Below are 16,908 nucleotides of genomic sequence, written 5' to 3'. Positions count from 1 at the left end.
CTTCCAAATCCAATGCCTGAAAACATGTTTATATAAACATCGCCGATGAATAACCTGTGATTAAAAGACAACAATAACCGACATGCATGTCTAGTCCCATATACCCATTACACGCACCAACATATACTCCACTTGTTCAATACCAAATGACACGTTACACTAAACTCCCTGTATTTATAACACCACCCATGCATTCATTCCAAACAAGTTAAATCAACTACTACTAAAATGAAAATGAAGGCTAATGTGTTTTCACTTTGTCTTCTACTCTTTGTAGCATGTAACTTTATCTACTTTCCTCATGTGACAACCGCTTTAAGCGGTGCTGGTCCTGTGCCAGTGAGCGATGGACCTACGTTGAAAAAGGATGAGAGGTGGCCTTTGGTGTCGACGGAGTTTGGTGAAGTGTCGGCGGTTAAGATTAGAGATGGAAGCAATGGGAGTTATTATCTTCAGTTTATTACGTTGAATCCTCGTGCTCTCTTTTTGCCGGTTTATCTTCATTCGGAAATGGTTTTCTATGTCGACTCAGGTATATATTATGCTTTCGTTCGATAATATAATAATTACTAGGGGTGTGCATGAAACGAGAAAATGATCAGACTAAAATTGTTGGACTGAAACAAAAACTGACTGATTGGTGTTATCTTTATGTGAGAACCAAACTTTTTGTTCAGTTTTGGTTTTGCGTGTAACTAAAACAAAAAAACAGAAACGAAGTGAAATTATAGATTCTCGTTTTTAAATTTAAGTAATTTATAAGAACATAGGTTACATGGATATTTTAGCCTAAATATATAATAATCAATTAACTATTTACTAACAACAGAATTTATGTACAAATTTATTATTTTTGGTCAAACCCAAATGGTAAAACTGAAAATCGAAACCAAAGCCGAAAATATAGAAAACCAAAACTGAACGTTTTTAAAAATCTTAAAAACCAAAGTTTTGGTTTCAGCCCAAAATAGACCCAAACCCATACACGTCACTAAAATTACTAACAAGAAAGAAAAGGTAAATTATACGATCTTTGTTTAGAGCGAAAATTACGATTTTGATCCCTAATTTCTTATTTTTCCAAAAGAAAAAAAAGACCATCTTTGCAATTTACTGTAAACTTTGATATTTGTGGTTGATAACCATGAACCAGGTAATGGAACCTTGAGTTGGATGAATGTTGAGAAAGATAAGGTACAACAAGTGTTGTTGCATAAAGGAGACATTTTTAGACTGACTTCCGAAACTGTTTTCTACATCGAAAACAATGTTCAGTCCAGTGGTTACCTGTTCGAAAACCTTCAGATTTACGCCATTTTTCCCGGTTCAGAGGTTGATCTACAGGTATTATATATGTATATGAACATTAACTTATAATTGTGTACACTTGCATGTATGTTTAAGGAATTAAGGATATGTTTTTGAACCATTGAACTAGCTTTATATTATATTATGCATAGAGTTTAACTATGGTTACATGTTGAAGATTGAAGATATATATGTTTTTGAGCATTAACTTATAATCTTGAACCATTGAATTAGCAAGCTTTATAATTATAAGTTTTTATTGTAAGTTTTAGGCATAGTGTTTATTAATTAACTTTGGTGCTACATATTGCAGATTGAACCACAAGTTGCTGGAGTATACACTCCTGTTCATGATTTAGTGTTAGGCTTTGATGATCAAGTCCTCCAGTCAACCCTCAGTGTACTCTCTAACTCTCTCTCACACATGTATAGGGCTGTAAATGAACGGAACCGAATCGAACAAGATCTTGATCTTGCTTGTTTTTTAAGCTTTTATTGGACAAACGATTGAACGGTTCATGAAGACCTTACCATACGAAATTTTTTTTTCATGTTCGTTCATTAAGGAAATGAATTAGTTGGTTCACGAATACAAATGAATACAAAAAGTGTTTTATTTGATTTCGCTAACCGAAAATGGTTAGTGTCAATGAACGCTCCGGCTACCAATTTTGTGTTGGTGTTTTATCAAACATTCATATTCATATGTTAATTTTACATATAAATTAGCTACATAATTACCCTAATTATTTATATAAATAGTTTATAATTTTGCTTTAATCTATATAATAAAATTAAAATTAGACTAGTCATCAAAAAATATTAAAAACCTTGAACAAACAAACATTAAACGAACGTGAAAGAACACATTCGAACGTTCACAAACGCAATCGGACGAACATGGTCTTTGTTTGTGTTCATTTATTTGATTAATAGTACAAAGTTCCTTTTGTTCATTTATTTATTAAATGAGCAGACATAAAAGAACTTCTCGCTACCAAATTTGTGTTCGTGTTTTATTAAACATTCATATTCATTTTTTAATTTTTGCATATAAATTAATCACATAATTACTCTTATTATTAATTTATATAGTTTATAATTTTGCTTAAATCTATACATAATAAGATTAGACTAGTCATTAAAAAATATTAAAAACCTTGAACAATCAAACAAACGTAAAATAACACATTATGGAATGTTCACGATTGTCTTTGTTCATGTTCATTCATTTAGTTAATCGTACAAAGTTCCTTTTCATGTTCATGTTCATTCTGTAGGGGTATGGTACTAAACCCGGCTTACGATCTTAATTTATTATGTTTGGCTTATTTTATTATATGGACTAATACAATATTATTAGGCTGAGGGGGTTTTGTGGAGGTAACCCTAACTGGGCTAGGCCCATTAGGGTACCATGATGGTGGCCATGAGGCTCCCTATATAAGGAGGTCTCCACCTCCTTATTAAAGAGGGTTGTTGTTCTCAATAAGAGCCACCACCATAACCATTTTTGTGTCTGTAAACAAGAGATCCTCGAGATTTCTTAGCAGTCACCTCCACACCCCCAAAAGCCATTGCAGATCTGAGCGGAGAAGACGATCCGAGATTTGGTTAGATCTCCAGCTACCGGAGAAGAAGATCGAGTCGTGGTTCGTTCATCTCGAAGACCGGGGAACATCGTCATGGATCAGGTCAGATTCATTTCATGTTTCTTCATTGGCGCCATCCGTGGGACCGGCAACGTACCACGTCTTGATTTTCGTCTCGGTTCTCAGATCTATCCGTGGGACCACATCGAAAACGAGCCGCATCTTCGACTCTCCTTTTTTGACTTCTAGATCTGTTTTTTGGAAGAACGAGAGGGTGAAATAAATCTGAAAACCTTTTCAGATCTGATAATTTTTCAGAAAAAGCTACCAGATTCGGACAATAATGCTTCGGATCTGTGACGGTTTTAATTAGATCTGACCGTTACGACCAGATCTACTTTATTTCGGTGGCCAAAAATTCTCACGGTGCAAGATTTGCATTTTTTCCGGCAATACAGCCAAGATCCGGCACAGAAATCTTCATATACGAGTTCATAATGCAAAAAATGAGCTTTTAGATCTGCTACCTTACAAAAAAAAAAGGATGGCGCTGGCCAGCTTCAATTGTCTTGTCATCCAGGGATGTCTTGTACAAATCTCATCAGAATAGTGCTGGCCAGATAGACTCCGCCTCCTTCTTCTATTCAGCTCCGTCGGGGCTGTCTCCGCCATCAAGGCGCCATACATGTGCGCCGCCGCGGATCTGCATCGCGCGGCCATCCATGAGCCCTGGCGTGAATCAACACCGCGCGTCATTGCGGACCATATAAGCGCTCTGGCTTTCCAACACCACCACTGTGACGTCCATTCCGCGCCCATAAGCAACAGTGCGCCATCATGCATGCGCACAGTCGAACACCCCGATACAATATATGAGCGCCACCGTAGATCGGCGCCGCGTCACCATGCATGCGCGTCACCACGGAAGAACAACACAACACTCATGTCTGCTACCGCGGCACAACACTCCGCCACCACGCACGCGCCACCGCGGCACAATACATCGCCACCACGCGTGCGCCACCGCGGTTCGATACATCGCTATTACGCATGCGCCACCGCGATTCGATACATCGCTATTATGTATGCGCCACTGCGGTTCAATACATCGCCACGCATGCGCACTGCCGAGGGTCACTTACCGCGGGTCAACACCTTCGTGCCACCATGCATGCGTGCCGGCGGGTCCTCTCTCCGCCGCCATGCATGCGCACTGCCGAGGGTCACTTACCGCGGGTCAACACCTGCGTGCCACCATGCATGCGCGCCCGCGGAAACCACTATGTGGGTCGGAAGACGACTCCATGTCCTTGGTTTTACGCAGAAGACTCCACCGCCATGCATGCGCACTGCCGAGAATCAAGACTTTGCAGCCATGCATGCGCGCTCGCGAGTCACGACTCCGCCGCCATGCATGTGCACTGCCAAGGATCAAGTCTTTGCTTCCATGCATGCGCACTGCCGAGGATCAAGACTTCGCCGCGACGCATGCACGCCCGCGAGTCACCACTCCGCCGCTATGCATGCGCACAGCCGCGGATCAACATTCCACCACCTATGGAAGATCCCGCGCACATGGAACGCAGCACAACCTAGAAAATGTTTCATGTAAAAGTTGTCAAGTTCGTAATCAAGGCTTTTTAAGCCATTATGAATAATGATACGCTCTATTTTTTCTTAACATGCGTTCTATTACCTTTTGCATACATGTTTCACACTTCCCTTTATTAATTTTGAGCAATATGACAACATTGTATTGACATCAAACTAAAAATAAAACGAAGTAAAACATACATGCGCGAGCTTCAAGCACAGACGCGTTAGCGAGTTTTAACTCTATAACGTTAGGGCCTTAGCCCAATAATATGAGCCTTAGCTCAAATTACTCATAGCATCCATCCTACGTATTGCGCAGCTGGACCATAAAAATACCTAAGCACAACTAAGGCAAAGCACATGCGCGCTCAACCCTTCGCCATGAATGCGCGCTCAACTCTCCGCCATGCATGCGCGCTCAACTCTCCGCCATGCATGCGCGCTCAACTCTCGCCATGCATGCGCGCTCAACTCTCCGCCATGCATGCGCGCTCAACTCCCGACATGCATGCGCGCTCAACTTTCTGCCATTCCGCCACCATACGTACGCACCGCCGGGATCAAGACTGCCACCATGCATGCTCGCCAGCGGGTCACCATTCCGCCGCCATGCATGCACACCCGCGAATCCTCAATACGCTGCCATGCATGCGCACCCGCGAATCCTCAATACGCTGCCATGCATGCGCACCCGCGAATCCTCACTACGCTGCCATGCTTGCGCGCCGTGAATCAACATTCTGCTGCCATGTATGCGCATTCCGCGGGTCCTCAATATGCGCCAAACTTAAAGGTTGGGAATCCTCATAAACCCATAAGGCCACGCGCCAAACTTAAAGGTTGGGAATCCTCATAAACCCATAAGGCCACGCGCCAAACTTAAAGGTTGGGAATCCTCATAAACCCATAAGGCCACGCGCCAAACTTAAAGGTTGGGAATCCTCATAAACCCATACGGCCATCGGCCGCGCGCCAAACTTAAAGGTTGCGAATCCTCATAAACCCATACGGCTTCGCGCCGAATACAAGACCGAACGCGGCTCCGCTCCGCTCAACACGCCATCATGATTAAACCTCTTATAACCCGAAGCAAAGTATACATATGCAAAAAGGTACATTTGGGAAGCACCGGGTCCAAAAAACCGTACAAGCACTCCTAATAAGTCCAGAACTCCAACTAACCGCTTGCACGCCCAGGAGCAGCACTGGACTAGGGGGACTAGTGGAGATAGGATCCTAAATACCCGGTGGGTCCAGTTTCCAATTTTCTTATCATCATCCAAGAATTTCATTGAAAAACATATCACCGGAAAAAAACAAAAACATGGCGGGCAATTAGAGTCCACGCCGCCTCCTGCTCCGGCAAGTAAGCCGCAAGTTGTGATGATCATCGTGGCACAACTCTCCGCCACTGCGCATGCGCTCGCCCTGGTTCAATACAATGCTAACATTCATGCGCACCACGACAAGTGAACTTCGCCACCGGATAATGTCATTGCGCCACCACGCGTACACGCCACCGCGGATAACCATCTGGCCGCTATGGTGCATGCCACCATGCATGAGTTCCACCGCTATGAAGCAGCAGCGCGCCATCACGCATGCGCGCTGGCGCCGAGCACCGTACCACCGCGATCCAACACCTCGCCACCGTGCATGGGCATCGCTAAACAACACACCGCCATCATACTTGCGGATCACCACTACGCAATCACGTCACAAAAGAACACTGCGCCACATGCGTGGGCGCCGTCGCGGAACAACACCGTGTCATTATGGATGGGCGCCTCCAAAAATTTGGTTTCTTGCATCCGCATCACTGTTCAAGCGGGAAGACATGAAGGCCGCCATCACGAAGACCACCATGTTTGTTATTTGTATTCCGTTCACGGCGTGTCAACCGCTTTCTCATGCGCATAGGCGGACAAAAACAGGCACAGCGGATTAACACCCGCCACCGCGGGTCACATACACACTAGCATACCAACAGCGCCACTGTAACGCAACAGCGCCACTATAGCAGGGTGAAATACAAGCCCCCCCCACGTATCAACACCGCGGATCAACATTCTGCCACCGCAGTCGCAGATCAACCTTTCCGCCACTCTACATGCGCACCGCCATGATGCTTGCGCGCAGTCGCGTATCACATTCCACCACCTATAAAAGATTCCAACGCCATGCATGCGCACGCAACCCTTCGCCATGTATGCGCGCTCAACTCGCTGCCATGCATGCGCGCTAAACTCTTCGCCATGCATGCGCCCTCAACTCTCCGCCATGCATGCACGCTCAACTTTCAGCCGCTATGCATGCGCGCACCTCAGATCAGCACTCCGTTAGACGAACACCGATCACCGCGGATCATTATGAACGCCGCGGGTCACCTATGAACATTCGCAGGTCACTAATGCAAGTCAGTGGATCAAAACAACGTAAGTCGCCTCTGCAACCTCATGAAAGCTCCAGCATCTGCGGCCACACGCCAAATATAAAGGTCGGGAGCCTAATAATATCCCAAACGGCTACGCGCCTCACTTAAAGGTTGGGAATCCTTATAAACCCATATGGCCACGCGCCAAACATAAAGGTCGGGAGCCTAATAATATCCCACATGGCCACGCGCCAAACATAAAGGTCGGGAGCCTAATAATATCCCAAACGGCCACGCGCCAACGTAGGTTAGGCACACCTCATAATTTGCCCGAGGATGGGAACCTTGTAATACATCCACTTTTAGTTGATATGTTTTTGCAGATCCGGCTACGAGTCGCACAAGCACCTATGACATTATTATTATTATCTGGCCGTTTGTGCCTCCATTATTATTTTGAAGACAAGCCGGGATAGTCATCCTGCGTAGAAGAGGCCCTTGTGGGCCAGTCATTATCATCATATTATAGCTCATAAGCCGCAACTCGCGCATGCTCCATTATTTTATAGCTCGTAAGTCGCCTCGCGCGCAAGCTTCATTATTTTTATAGCTCGTAAGTCGCCTCGCGCGAAAGTTGCATTACATTATTATCGAGATGCGCACTCTATCTTTTATCAGGCCCCGCGCCACTATTGTTATGATGCGTGCTATATCTTATTCATGCCAGTGCACCATTATTATCATAAGGATCACAACATGTCACAATCATGGAGAAAACCTCTCAAAACTCAAAGACAATAAAGACAAGGCCGAAGAAAGGGGAAAAAACCGCCTCTTATCCTAACACACCTTATGAAGTCCAGCGCTCCACCTAAACGCTTGCACGCCTAGGAGCAACACTAGACTTGGGGGGCTTGTAGGGGTATGGTACTAAACCCGGCTTACGACCTTAATATATTATGTTTGGCTTATTTTATTATATGGACTAATACAATATTATTGGGCTGAGGGGGTTTTGTGGAGGTAACCCTAACTGGGCTAGGCCCATTAGGGTACCATGATGGTGGCCATGAGGCTCCCTATATAAGGAGGTCTCCACCTCCTTATTAAAGAGGGTTGTTGTTCTCAATAAGAGCCACCACCATAACCATTTTTGTGTCTGTAAACAAGAGATCCTCGAGATTTCTTAGCAGTCACCTCCACACCCCCAAAAGCCATTGCAGATCTGAGCGGAGAAGACGATCCGAGATTTGGTTAGATCTCAAGCTACCGGAGAAGAAGATCGAGTCGTGGTTCGTTCATCTCGAAGACCGGGGAACATCGTCATGGATCAGGTCAGATTCATTTCATGTTTCTTCACATTCATTTATAAAAAAAAACATACATAAACGAACTTCTCTTCGAAACGGGAGATTACAAATTAATTAACGGGCTTGAATCTTTTCCAGGTGCCGCCGGAAGTGATACAAGAGCTAAGAGGAGCGGAAAGACAGCCGTTGATTGTGGAAGGGCAGCCGGAAGCGAACTCAACCTACGTTGGTTTATGGGGAATCAGAGGGTTATTTGGAAGAAGCAAGCACATTGAAGCAGAAAACAAAATGAAGGCATACAACATCTTTAGAGAGGATCGTGATGTCGACACTTGTTTTGGGTGGAGTGCAACGGTGACACAGGATGTGTTGAAACACACTTACTTTGCTGTGTTTATGGTAAATCTCACCAAGGTTAGTTGTTTCAAGACACTTTCTAAATGGGTCCATCAATTATACACCGTTTCAAATGGTCGTTGGGATAGAGGTCTGATGGCCATTTTGATTAAAATTTTCATAGTTTGACCGCCTATGGCCGAACGACCATTCAGATACTTGCCAAATGGCCATTCAGACTAGCGGTGCAAAAAGCTCGATCGAGCCGAGCTTAATCGAGCCCAAGCCCGAGCTTGAGCCTAAAAGTAAGCTCGTTTAATAAACGAGCCCGAGCCCGAGCTTCACTTATCGAGCTTGAGCCGGCTCGCGAGTCTACATGAGCCTGTAATTTATAAAATTAATATGTATTTAATAATTATTAATTAATATATATAATATTATGAAAAAATAAATAAAAATAACTTAATAATATATATTATTTTATACATAAAGTTATAATAGGAAAAAACATATAAAAACAATTATAATTATATAAAAAATAATTGATAAATAGTAAACGAGTCGAGCCCGAGCCAAGCTCAAGCTTGAAAATCTATTCACGAGCCGAGCTCGAGCTTTGAAAATATAGCTCGAGCCCAGTCGAGCTCGGGCTCGGCTCGGCTCGTTTGCACCCCTAATTCAGACCAATAATTTTCAGAGTCTGGCCCCTAACGGTCAAACTGGCCGTATGAATGTTGTTTAAACAGTCGTTTTGACTAATATCTCAAAGTTTGACCCTTTTTTTTTTGTCAAAATGGTCGTCTGAGTTTCTTTGGACAACGGTGGCGTAAAATCAGATTGGTGGTGTAGCTATAGTGTAACCCTTTTAAAACTAGGTTACACAAACATTGGGAATAATTTTATTTATTTTTTTGTAAATGATATAATTTCTTTTAAAACCGAGTCTTTTCAAAATTATGTACTTATTATCGTATGATGGTTTAAGGTTTTTATGATGTTTTATTGTTGAAATGAAGGGATCGATGATGGGGCCACACTGGGACCCAAACACTGCTCAAATAGCGGTTGCGTTGCAAGGGCAAATGATTATTCAAGTGTTGTGTCCAGGTCTTGCGGGGGAATCAAGGTGCAAGAATTCAAGACTTAAAGTCGAAGAAGGTGACGTGTTTGTGGTGCCAAGATCTCAGCCGATGGCTCAAATGTCTTTCAACAACGACTCGTTTGTGTTCGTGGGATTCAAGTTGGGAACGAAGAAAGAAAATGCTCAATATCTAACGGGAAAGAACTCTATTCTCCAAAGGTTGGATAGGAGTGTGTTGCAAAAGTCTTTTAATGTCAAAAACATGACGATAGACGGGTTGTTGTCGGTTAAAACAGAAAATATTATCTCTGAATGCGTTTCATGTGCTGAAGAAGAAGTTGCAAAGGAACAAGAGGAGGCAGCCGGAGGTGGAGGGGGAGTGCCACCAGAAGAGGAAGGCGCAAGTGAAGTGCCGCCTCAAGAAGAGGGAGGAGGTAGTGGAGTGCCCCCTCGAAAGGAGGGAGGTGGTAGTAAAATGCTGCCTTGGAAGGAAGGTGGCGGAGGATGGGGGAGTATGGGTGGTGGAGTTATGGAGGAAGGTGGTAAATACGTTCACGTTCATTAAATCTAATGAACATGAATATAGGTAATATGTGGATGAACAATAAATAGGAGTAATTGTTTTTATCTTGAATCTGTTTTTTGTTTTAATAAAAAAAGACCGATTTGCTCCATGAAAACCCTTAGTTGTCATCATATGTCATGTTGTTATTTGCCGGTCCTTTTTTTATTCTTTTAAATGTCATCCGTGAGACTTCAATCGAAAACTTCCAAACTCTTCAATATTTTTTACAGGGTTTGCTTCGTCAATGAATCACCGACCTCATTGATTAAAAAAAATACTTTTATATACTTTATAAATGTGTATAACCTTTTTATGTTTCTAAAAAACCAGACAAGATATCACGTTTTTGACGTTTGTGAAAACAACACAATGTTTAATATTAAAAGCAACCAATGTCCTTCGCAAATTCCTAACTCCTGTCACTAATTCCATCAACAACCAGTTAGTGTTGAATTTCATTTATAATATGGCATACGTTGTCTCATGAGTGTGTACATCAAAGACATGATTTCAAATTGTGTCAAATTTTAGCTTCTGCATATGCCAAAATCGTGTTAATAAATGTTTTGTGCAAAATTTATGGTAACGTTTCGAAAATCGAATGTGAAGTCGAATAAAGAGCTGCATATGTTCATTGGTGTAAGAAAGATTGATAAACAATATGTAAAACAAAAAAACATGATAAATATGGTAGATACGTAGACAGTTACGATGATACGTGAAACTTAATATTTTACACGGCTATCTTTGCGTAACACAATAAAAAAATCCCACGTCATTTTGTTATGTTATGCCAATAGGAGAGATATCAAGCCATAAAGATTAACGAATGTCTTGCCTCTAATATAAGTGTTTTGGCCCTAGTGACTATGCACAGCAGATAATTTTCACAGTTAAACCTGCCCGGACATGCACAATCCTATATAATGTGATCTCATAGAAGGTTTCTTCTCAGGCAACCAAAAAAACGTATGAAAAATGGTGAAAATTTTCAAATGTAAAAGAGTCCGAGCATTCACATTTTGTTGCCACCGTCGTACCCCCCCCCCCCCCTCCCTTCAGAAATTCCGAACACACTTCATCGTCTCTCTCTTTCTTCGTTTTCACTTAGTCTCAGCTCCTCCATCTCCCCTTCACGTCGGATCCGAAAATACGGACACCCTTCATCCTCTCTCTCTCTCTCTTCCCCTCTTGGTCTATTATGTTTTAAGTGGTGGAACAAACCCAATAGAACATGTTCCATGATAGTGATACATCACGTGCTTGTTGGTCTAAAACTAAAAAGGCCAAAAACCAAAAACCAAAAGCACTTTGACCTTTTAACCACAAAACATTATTCTATCTTAACCATAGTTAATGAAACCAAACTAAACCATTTTCCCTATTCCCAAATTACCCTTCTCAAAACCCAATCCCATTGAAAATTCATTAAACGACGCCTTTTTGCTACCTTCTCTTCCAAGATATTTCCACCAAATTAATTTCCACTTCGTTATCAATATTATTATTATTATTTTATTATTATAGATAAATAAAAGAGCTTGACATTGTAGTCTTTATTGGGTCAAGTGGCATAACCAACACGTGTCATACCATTCGATTTAAACTTAGGATTTTTCTAGGGACATCACACACCTTTTATATGCCCCTTATAGTCTTATACGAGGGCCCTACACGCCCCGTATGAATCTAAATTTATAATAACTTCCTTTTGCTTTAAATATATAAACCTTTTGCTTTATTTCAGGTACAGTAAAAACCATAACCAAAACCGACACAATTCGTATTGACCTCATCGCCACAACTCCTAAGTTTTACCAAGTTGTTTTAAATAAGTTTTTTCTTCGTAATAAACCACAAAAGCATTCTATGCATCTACTAATTAAATATACGAGTCTAGTTCCGATACCATAACTAAATTAACCGACTTCGCGTGGCTTTCATCATAAACTATAATTTTTTCTATTATATTTTATACGTGCGTCCTTGATGTTTGTATCGTAATAAACTTAACTCAAAGCAATCGATTATTTCATTTTTATTATTTATTTATTTCTATTTTAATATCAGATTCTAGTGATCTGTATTATATAGCCCTGAGATTCAATCAATAGCCCTACAAATTTGGGGCTAATGTCTGAAACCCTTGTCTTTGTACTCTTTTGAAACCCTAACATAATAATAATATTATTATTAATCTCATGACGACTGAAATCGACAACTCGTCGGCGGTTAACGAGTCTACAGTTTCCGGCGAAGCTAGTATATCTTCTCCGGTCAATCGGACGCCGGCGCCGACAGAACAACCGGTTAAACGGAAACGGAATTTAGCCGGCACACCAGGTAGTATAGTATAGTATTGTGATTTAGTTAAGTTTGAATCTTAAATTAGGTTTATTAATCTGGATATTATTATTAAATCGGTTGCCTTTATTGGTAGTTGGTAGTTGGATGTTAGATTAGTGATTAATGATTAAATCTCACTAATTCGGAAAATTGTTCGTTTATGTTCGTTCATTTAATAAATGAACAAACTTGAACAAGAAGTTTAATTGTGTTCCTGAACGTTCGATAAGGTGCTCGTTTAATTGTGTTCGTGAACGTTCGAGAAGGTGAAAGTTTATGTTTGTTTGTTAATTAAAGGTTTTGTGTATTCTTTAATGACTTTTCTAATATTGTCATGTAGATTAAAGCTAATTTATTAACTATAATAATACAAAAATTATATATGAGTATTATGTGATTAATTTATATGTAAATTAGCATATGAATATGAATATATGAATATGAATGTTAAAAAAAACACCAACGCAAACTTGGTAGACGGAGTACGGACCGAACCGTTGACACGGATCATTCTCGGTTAGTCAGATTAAATAAAATATCAGTCGTGTTGATTTATGTTCGTTTGTTAGTGTTTGTGAACCGTTCACGAACAAGTGAATTTCCTTAATGAACGAACACGAACGAGAATTTCCGTCTGGTTAGGTGTTCGTGAACCGTTGGTTTGTCTGATAACAGCTTGACGAATGAACAAGAACAAAGCCTTGTTCGGTTTGATCAGTTCGCTTCGTTTACAGCCCTAGTCACAATTGATTTCATGCTGTTTTAAGCAAGCATCGATCACTTTTTTAGCATATACTTATAGGAATCTTAGGGTTAGGGCTTGTTGTGTAGAAATCGAACCTAAAATCAAGTTGGTTTATTAATATTTTTAAATTTTAAATATGCAATGTATAGATCCAGATGCAGAGGTGATACTCTATCTCCGAAAACATTAATGGCGACAAATCGGTTTGTGTGTGAAGTTTGCAACAAGGGGTTTCAGAGAGACCAAAACCTGCAGCTCCATAGAAGAGGACACAATTTACCATGGAAGCTTAAACAGAGGACAACCAATGAGATCAGGAAAAGAGTTTATGTATGTCCCGAGCCATCATATGTGCACCATGATCCCAAACGCGCATTGGGCGATTTAACTGGGATAAAAAAGCATTATAGTAGGAAACATGGTGAGAAGAAGTGGAAATGTGAGCAGTGCTCGAAGAAATACGCAGTTCAGTCTGATTGGAAAGCTCATTTGAAGATATGTGGAACCCGAGAGTATAAATGTGATTGTGGAACTGTGTTTGTAAGGTAGATATTTCATATTTGTTAAAGATTAAAATCTTTGTTATTTGCCAAAACATCTATCACATTTTGTTTGTTTATATGAAGACGGGATAGCTTTATTACACACAGAGCATTTTGTGACGCTTTAGCCGTCGAGAGTGCTAAATGTCAGCCTGTAGATGAAAGTCCCAAGAAAGATGAAGACCGTAAGCTTCAAGATACAGACTCGGCACCGCAATCAACCTCAACAGCATCACCTTCGCCACCACCACAGCCATCACTATAGCTTCCTCTACCACCACTACCCGCCACTCCTGCAGTACCTGTAACATCTTCAGTTTTGTGCATTGCAAATTCTCCAGGTATAACTTTTATATACGAGTAAACTACTATTGTTGTTCTTGTGGTTTGGTTACTTTCGTCACATTCATCCATTTATTTCTTTTCCGCTTGTTACTCTGGGGTTCAAATACTTGCCATTTTCATCCATCTCATTAGCGCCATTCAATTGACCGTTAAAGGTCAGTTAATTGAGGGGTTTTTATATCTTTTTATGTGCTTTAGTGTAGAGAGTAAACTACCATTTTCGTTCTTATGGTTTGATCAGTTTCGCCACTTTCATCCAATTTCCTATAAACTCTAAATTAAAACATCTAAACAGACATAAATTCCCCTCATTTAAACGACCTTTAACAGTCAAGTTGGATGCCGTTAAGGAGATGGATGAAAATGACAAGCTTTTGAAACCCTAGAGTAAGCAGGCGGATAAAAAATAAAATGGACGAAAGTGACCAAACTAAAGAGACGAAAATGGTAGTTTATTCTTTATATACTTTAATAGTAATGAGATTCAACCCAATGGTTTCATTTGAAGATTCATTACAAGGACATATTGCCTGCAGATTTGCCAGAAAGTTCAAACATGAATCATGATTCGAGACCCGTTGTAGACAACTCGCCACCGTTGGTGGCAGGGTTGACCGGAAGCTGTAGCGGTAGCTGCAGCTCAACCAATACAGGAAGCACAAGTAGCAGTGTATTCGCTAGCTTATTTGCATCATCAACCGCACCCAAAAGTTTACAACATCAACCACAACCGCAAACAACTGGATTCAAAGATTTTATCCAATCCATGTCCTGACAGACACAAGCACCCGATCTTACAATCCCATTATCATCTCAAGAACCCATATCACTATGCTTGTCAACCAATTTCAGAACAGCTGGACAATACGGGCCGCCACCTCAGCCCACCATGTCAGCAACAGCATTACTTCAAAAGGCGGCTCAGATGGGTGCAACCGCGTCTGGTGCATCGTTACTTAGAGGATACGGGCTTGAACGGAATGACACAGACGGTGGTTCGGTTTCAGGTCCGTCTATCGGGCTTGGGCTCGGGATGGGCTTTGATGGGCGGCCTGGTTTGCAAGAACTCATGATGGGGACTCCGTCTGTATATGGCCCTAAGCTTGCCACCCTTGATTTTCTCGGGTTGGGTATGGCAGTTGGTGGCGGAACAACCAGTGGTCTGTCGGCTCTAATGACCATTGGCTAAGGTCTTGATGGGTTCACTGGGCGTGGTGGTGGCAACGAGTTCACTGGAAAAGACATGGGACCTCAGCTGTAACTCAAGCTTGGTAGCTTTTTTATGTAGGAAGTAGTTTATATTATATGGATTATTTTACTGTTTTGATGTTAATTATTGTTTTATTTTATTTGCATGATTATATCCAGAAGAAAAATGTTTATGGGACTCTCTGGATCTCTCAGTTTCCTTAGCAGTTGGCAGTTTTGGAGGAATCAACCTCTGCCTACTTGATATTATCTATTCCTATGTTCTGCATCTAAGATTCTTTATATTATTTAGTCTTTATATGAATGAAAAATATGTCTGGCTTTAATAATATGCTGCATTTCAACTTGCAAATAGAGCATTCATATGAAAGTTGACTTTTTATATAAACGCTTCTAATCTTTTTGAAAGTTGACTTTTTAGTCTTTTATCTTTATTTGGAATTATGCAACCAGAATGGTTGATGTCACCTTGGTGGTTGAAGGCGGCAATCGCGGTGGACCGAGGATTTTTTGTAGGGCGGCCATCTTTAGGTGGTGTTACCCTAAATATAGATTTTGCTTACATAGGAAAAAAAAGTTCCTAAGCCATTCATCCATTGTTTACTTATTATCATCACCTTTTATATTTATTTATGTTACTAGTCTATATTACTATATACACAAATTTGCAACTATGTACTAATATACAAGTTTATGCATGTACATGTATACAAATTTTTAGATTATATTGAGAAAATAAACATATTGGTCAGGACGTCAGGTTAAAATGGACAGGTCAAAATAAGTTGGGTCACAGAATAAACATAATGATAAAATAACATGAAATTACTTAGTATTTTTGGGATTGAATTTGAAAACAGTTTATTGGTTTTTTAAAAGGAATAAACTAAAAATATGTTTGGCAATCATAAAAAGCCATAAATTCTGAAAGGGTTAAAAAATTGTTTTCTAAAAGCCATAATTATAAAAATATGTTTAGCTTTTTAAATGTTTAAAAAGATGTTTTCTAAGCCATAAATTCTGGCTTCTCAAAATGGTTTTTTGAAAAAGCAAATAAGTCAATAAACTGTTCTGAAACTCAATCTCAAACATGCTCTTGGGTTTCTCACGCTTGAGGCTATAAAGCTATTTAACCGAGTTCAATGTGCTATGCATGGCAATATTATAACTCCAAGATCAACCAATGTAGTTGGTTTTGCAATCTAGAAGGGGCTTGTTGCCCGCTTGCCTTCTATTTCAATTTAATTTAAAACTTTATATTTATATTTCGAAAGATCTGACAATTTTCCCTAAAAAGGTAAAAAACTATTTAACTGCCACAAATAAATATTAGAGTTAAGTGCCATTTTGGTATATGTGGTTTGACCAACTATGCAACTTTAGTACCTATACTTTATTTTATGCAAATAACTACCCCGCTTTCAAAAAACTAGCATTTTTAGTACTTTTTTTTAACTCCGTCTATTTTATCAGTTAAGTCAAGGATACTTTGGTAATTTTGTAATTTTCTTAATTTTTTCTTTTCTTTTAAATGACTTCCCCCCTTTTAAATGCCGACG

The 16,908-nt window shown here is 40.5% G+C and overlaps 1 protein-coding gene and 1 pseudogene across 2 annotated transcripts; both read left to right on the top strand.

The window, feature by feature from the left end:
- The first annotated feature begins 228 nt into the window (after window positions 1–228).
- On the top strand, window positions 229–10,162 carry LOC143626374 (vicilin-like seed storage protein At2g18540). Its single transcript, XM_077096490.1, has 5 exons — window positions 229–532; window positions 1,154–1,344; window positions 1,622–1,708; window positions 8,319–8,594; window positions 9,533–10,162. The coding sequence occupies exons 1-5, from the start codon at window positions 229–231 to the stop codon at window positions 10,160–10,162; spliced, it is 1,488 nt and encodes a 495-aa protein (XP_076952605.1).
- Window positions 10,163–12,258: 2,096 nt separating this feature from the next.
- LOC143626297 (zinc finger protein ENHYDROUS-like) lies at window positions 12,259–15,508 on the top strand (annotated as a pseudogene). The gene is made up of 4 exons (XR_013152409.1): window positions 12,259–12,505; window positions 13,403–13,798; window positions 13,880–14,136; window positions 14,677–15,508. The product of XR_013152409.1 is annotated as a zinc finger protein ENHYDROUS-like (transcript).
- Window positions 15,509–16,908: the final 1,400 nt, after the last annotated feature.

Source organism: Bidens hawaiensis, unplaced genomic scaffold, assembly GCF_021521415.1.
Source record: "Bidens hawaiensis isolate Kalapana, Puna unplaced genomic scaffold, B.hawaiensis_p1.1 tig00004357_1, whole genome shotgun sequence".
NCBI classification, from domain to species: Eukaryota; Viridiplantae; Streptophyta; class Magnoliopsida; order Asterales; family Asteraceae; genus Bidens; species Bidens hawaiensis.
The sequence above is the reverse complement of the archived record's forward strand: the minus strand, read 5'-3'. Positions and strand labels throughout refer to the sequence as shown.

Excerpts from the sequence above, each read along its gene's own strand:
- LOC143626374 (XM_077096490.1), top strand. The coding sequence starts at position 229 with ATGAAAATGAAGGCTAATGTGTTTTCACTTTGTCTTCTACTCTTTGTA. Across the intron at positions 533-1,153 it reads GGTTTTCTATGTCGACTCAG|GTAATGGAACCTTGAGTTGG; the intron begins GTATATATTATG and ends ACCATGAACCAG. Across the intron at positions 8,595-9,532 it reads TTATGGTAAATCTCACCAAG|GGATCGATGATGGGGCCACA; the intron begins GTTAGTTGTTTC and ends GTTGAAATGAAG.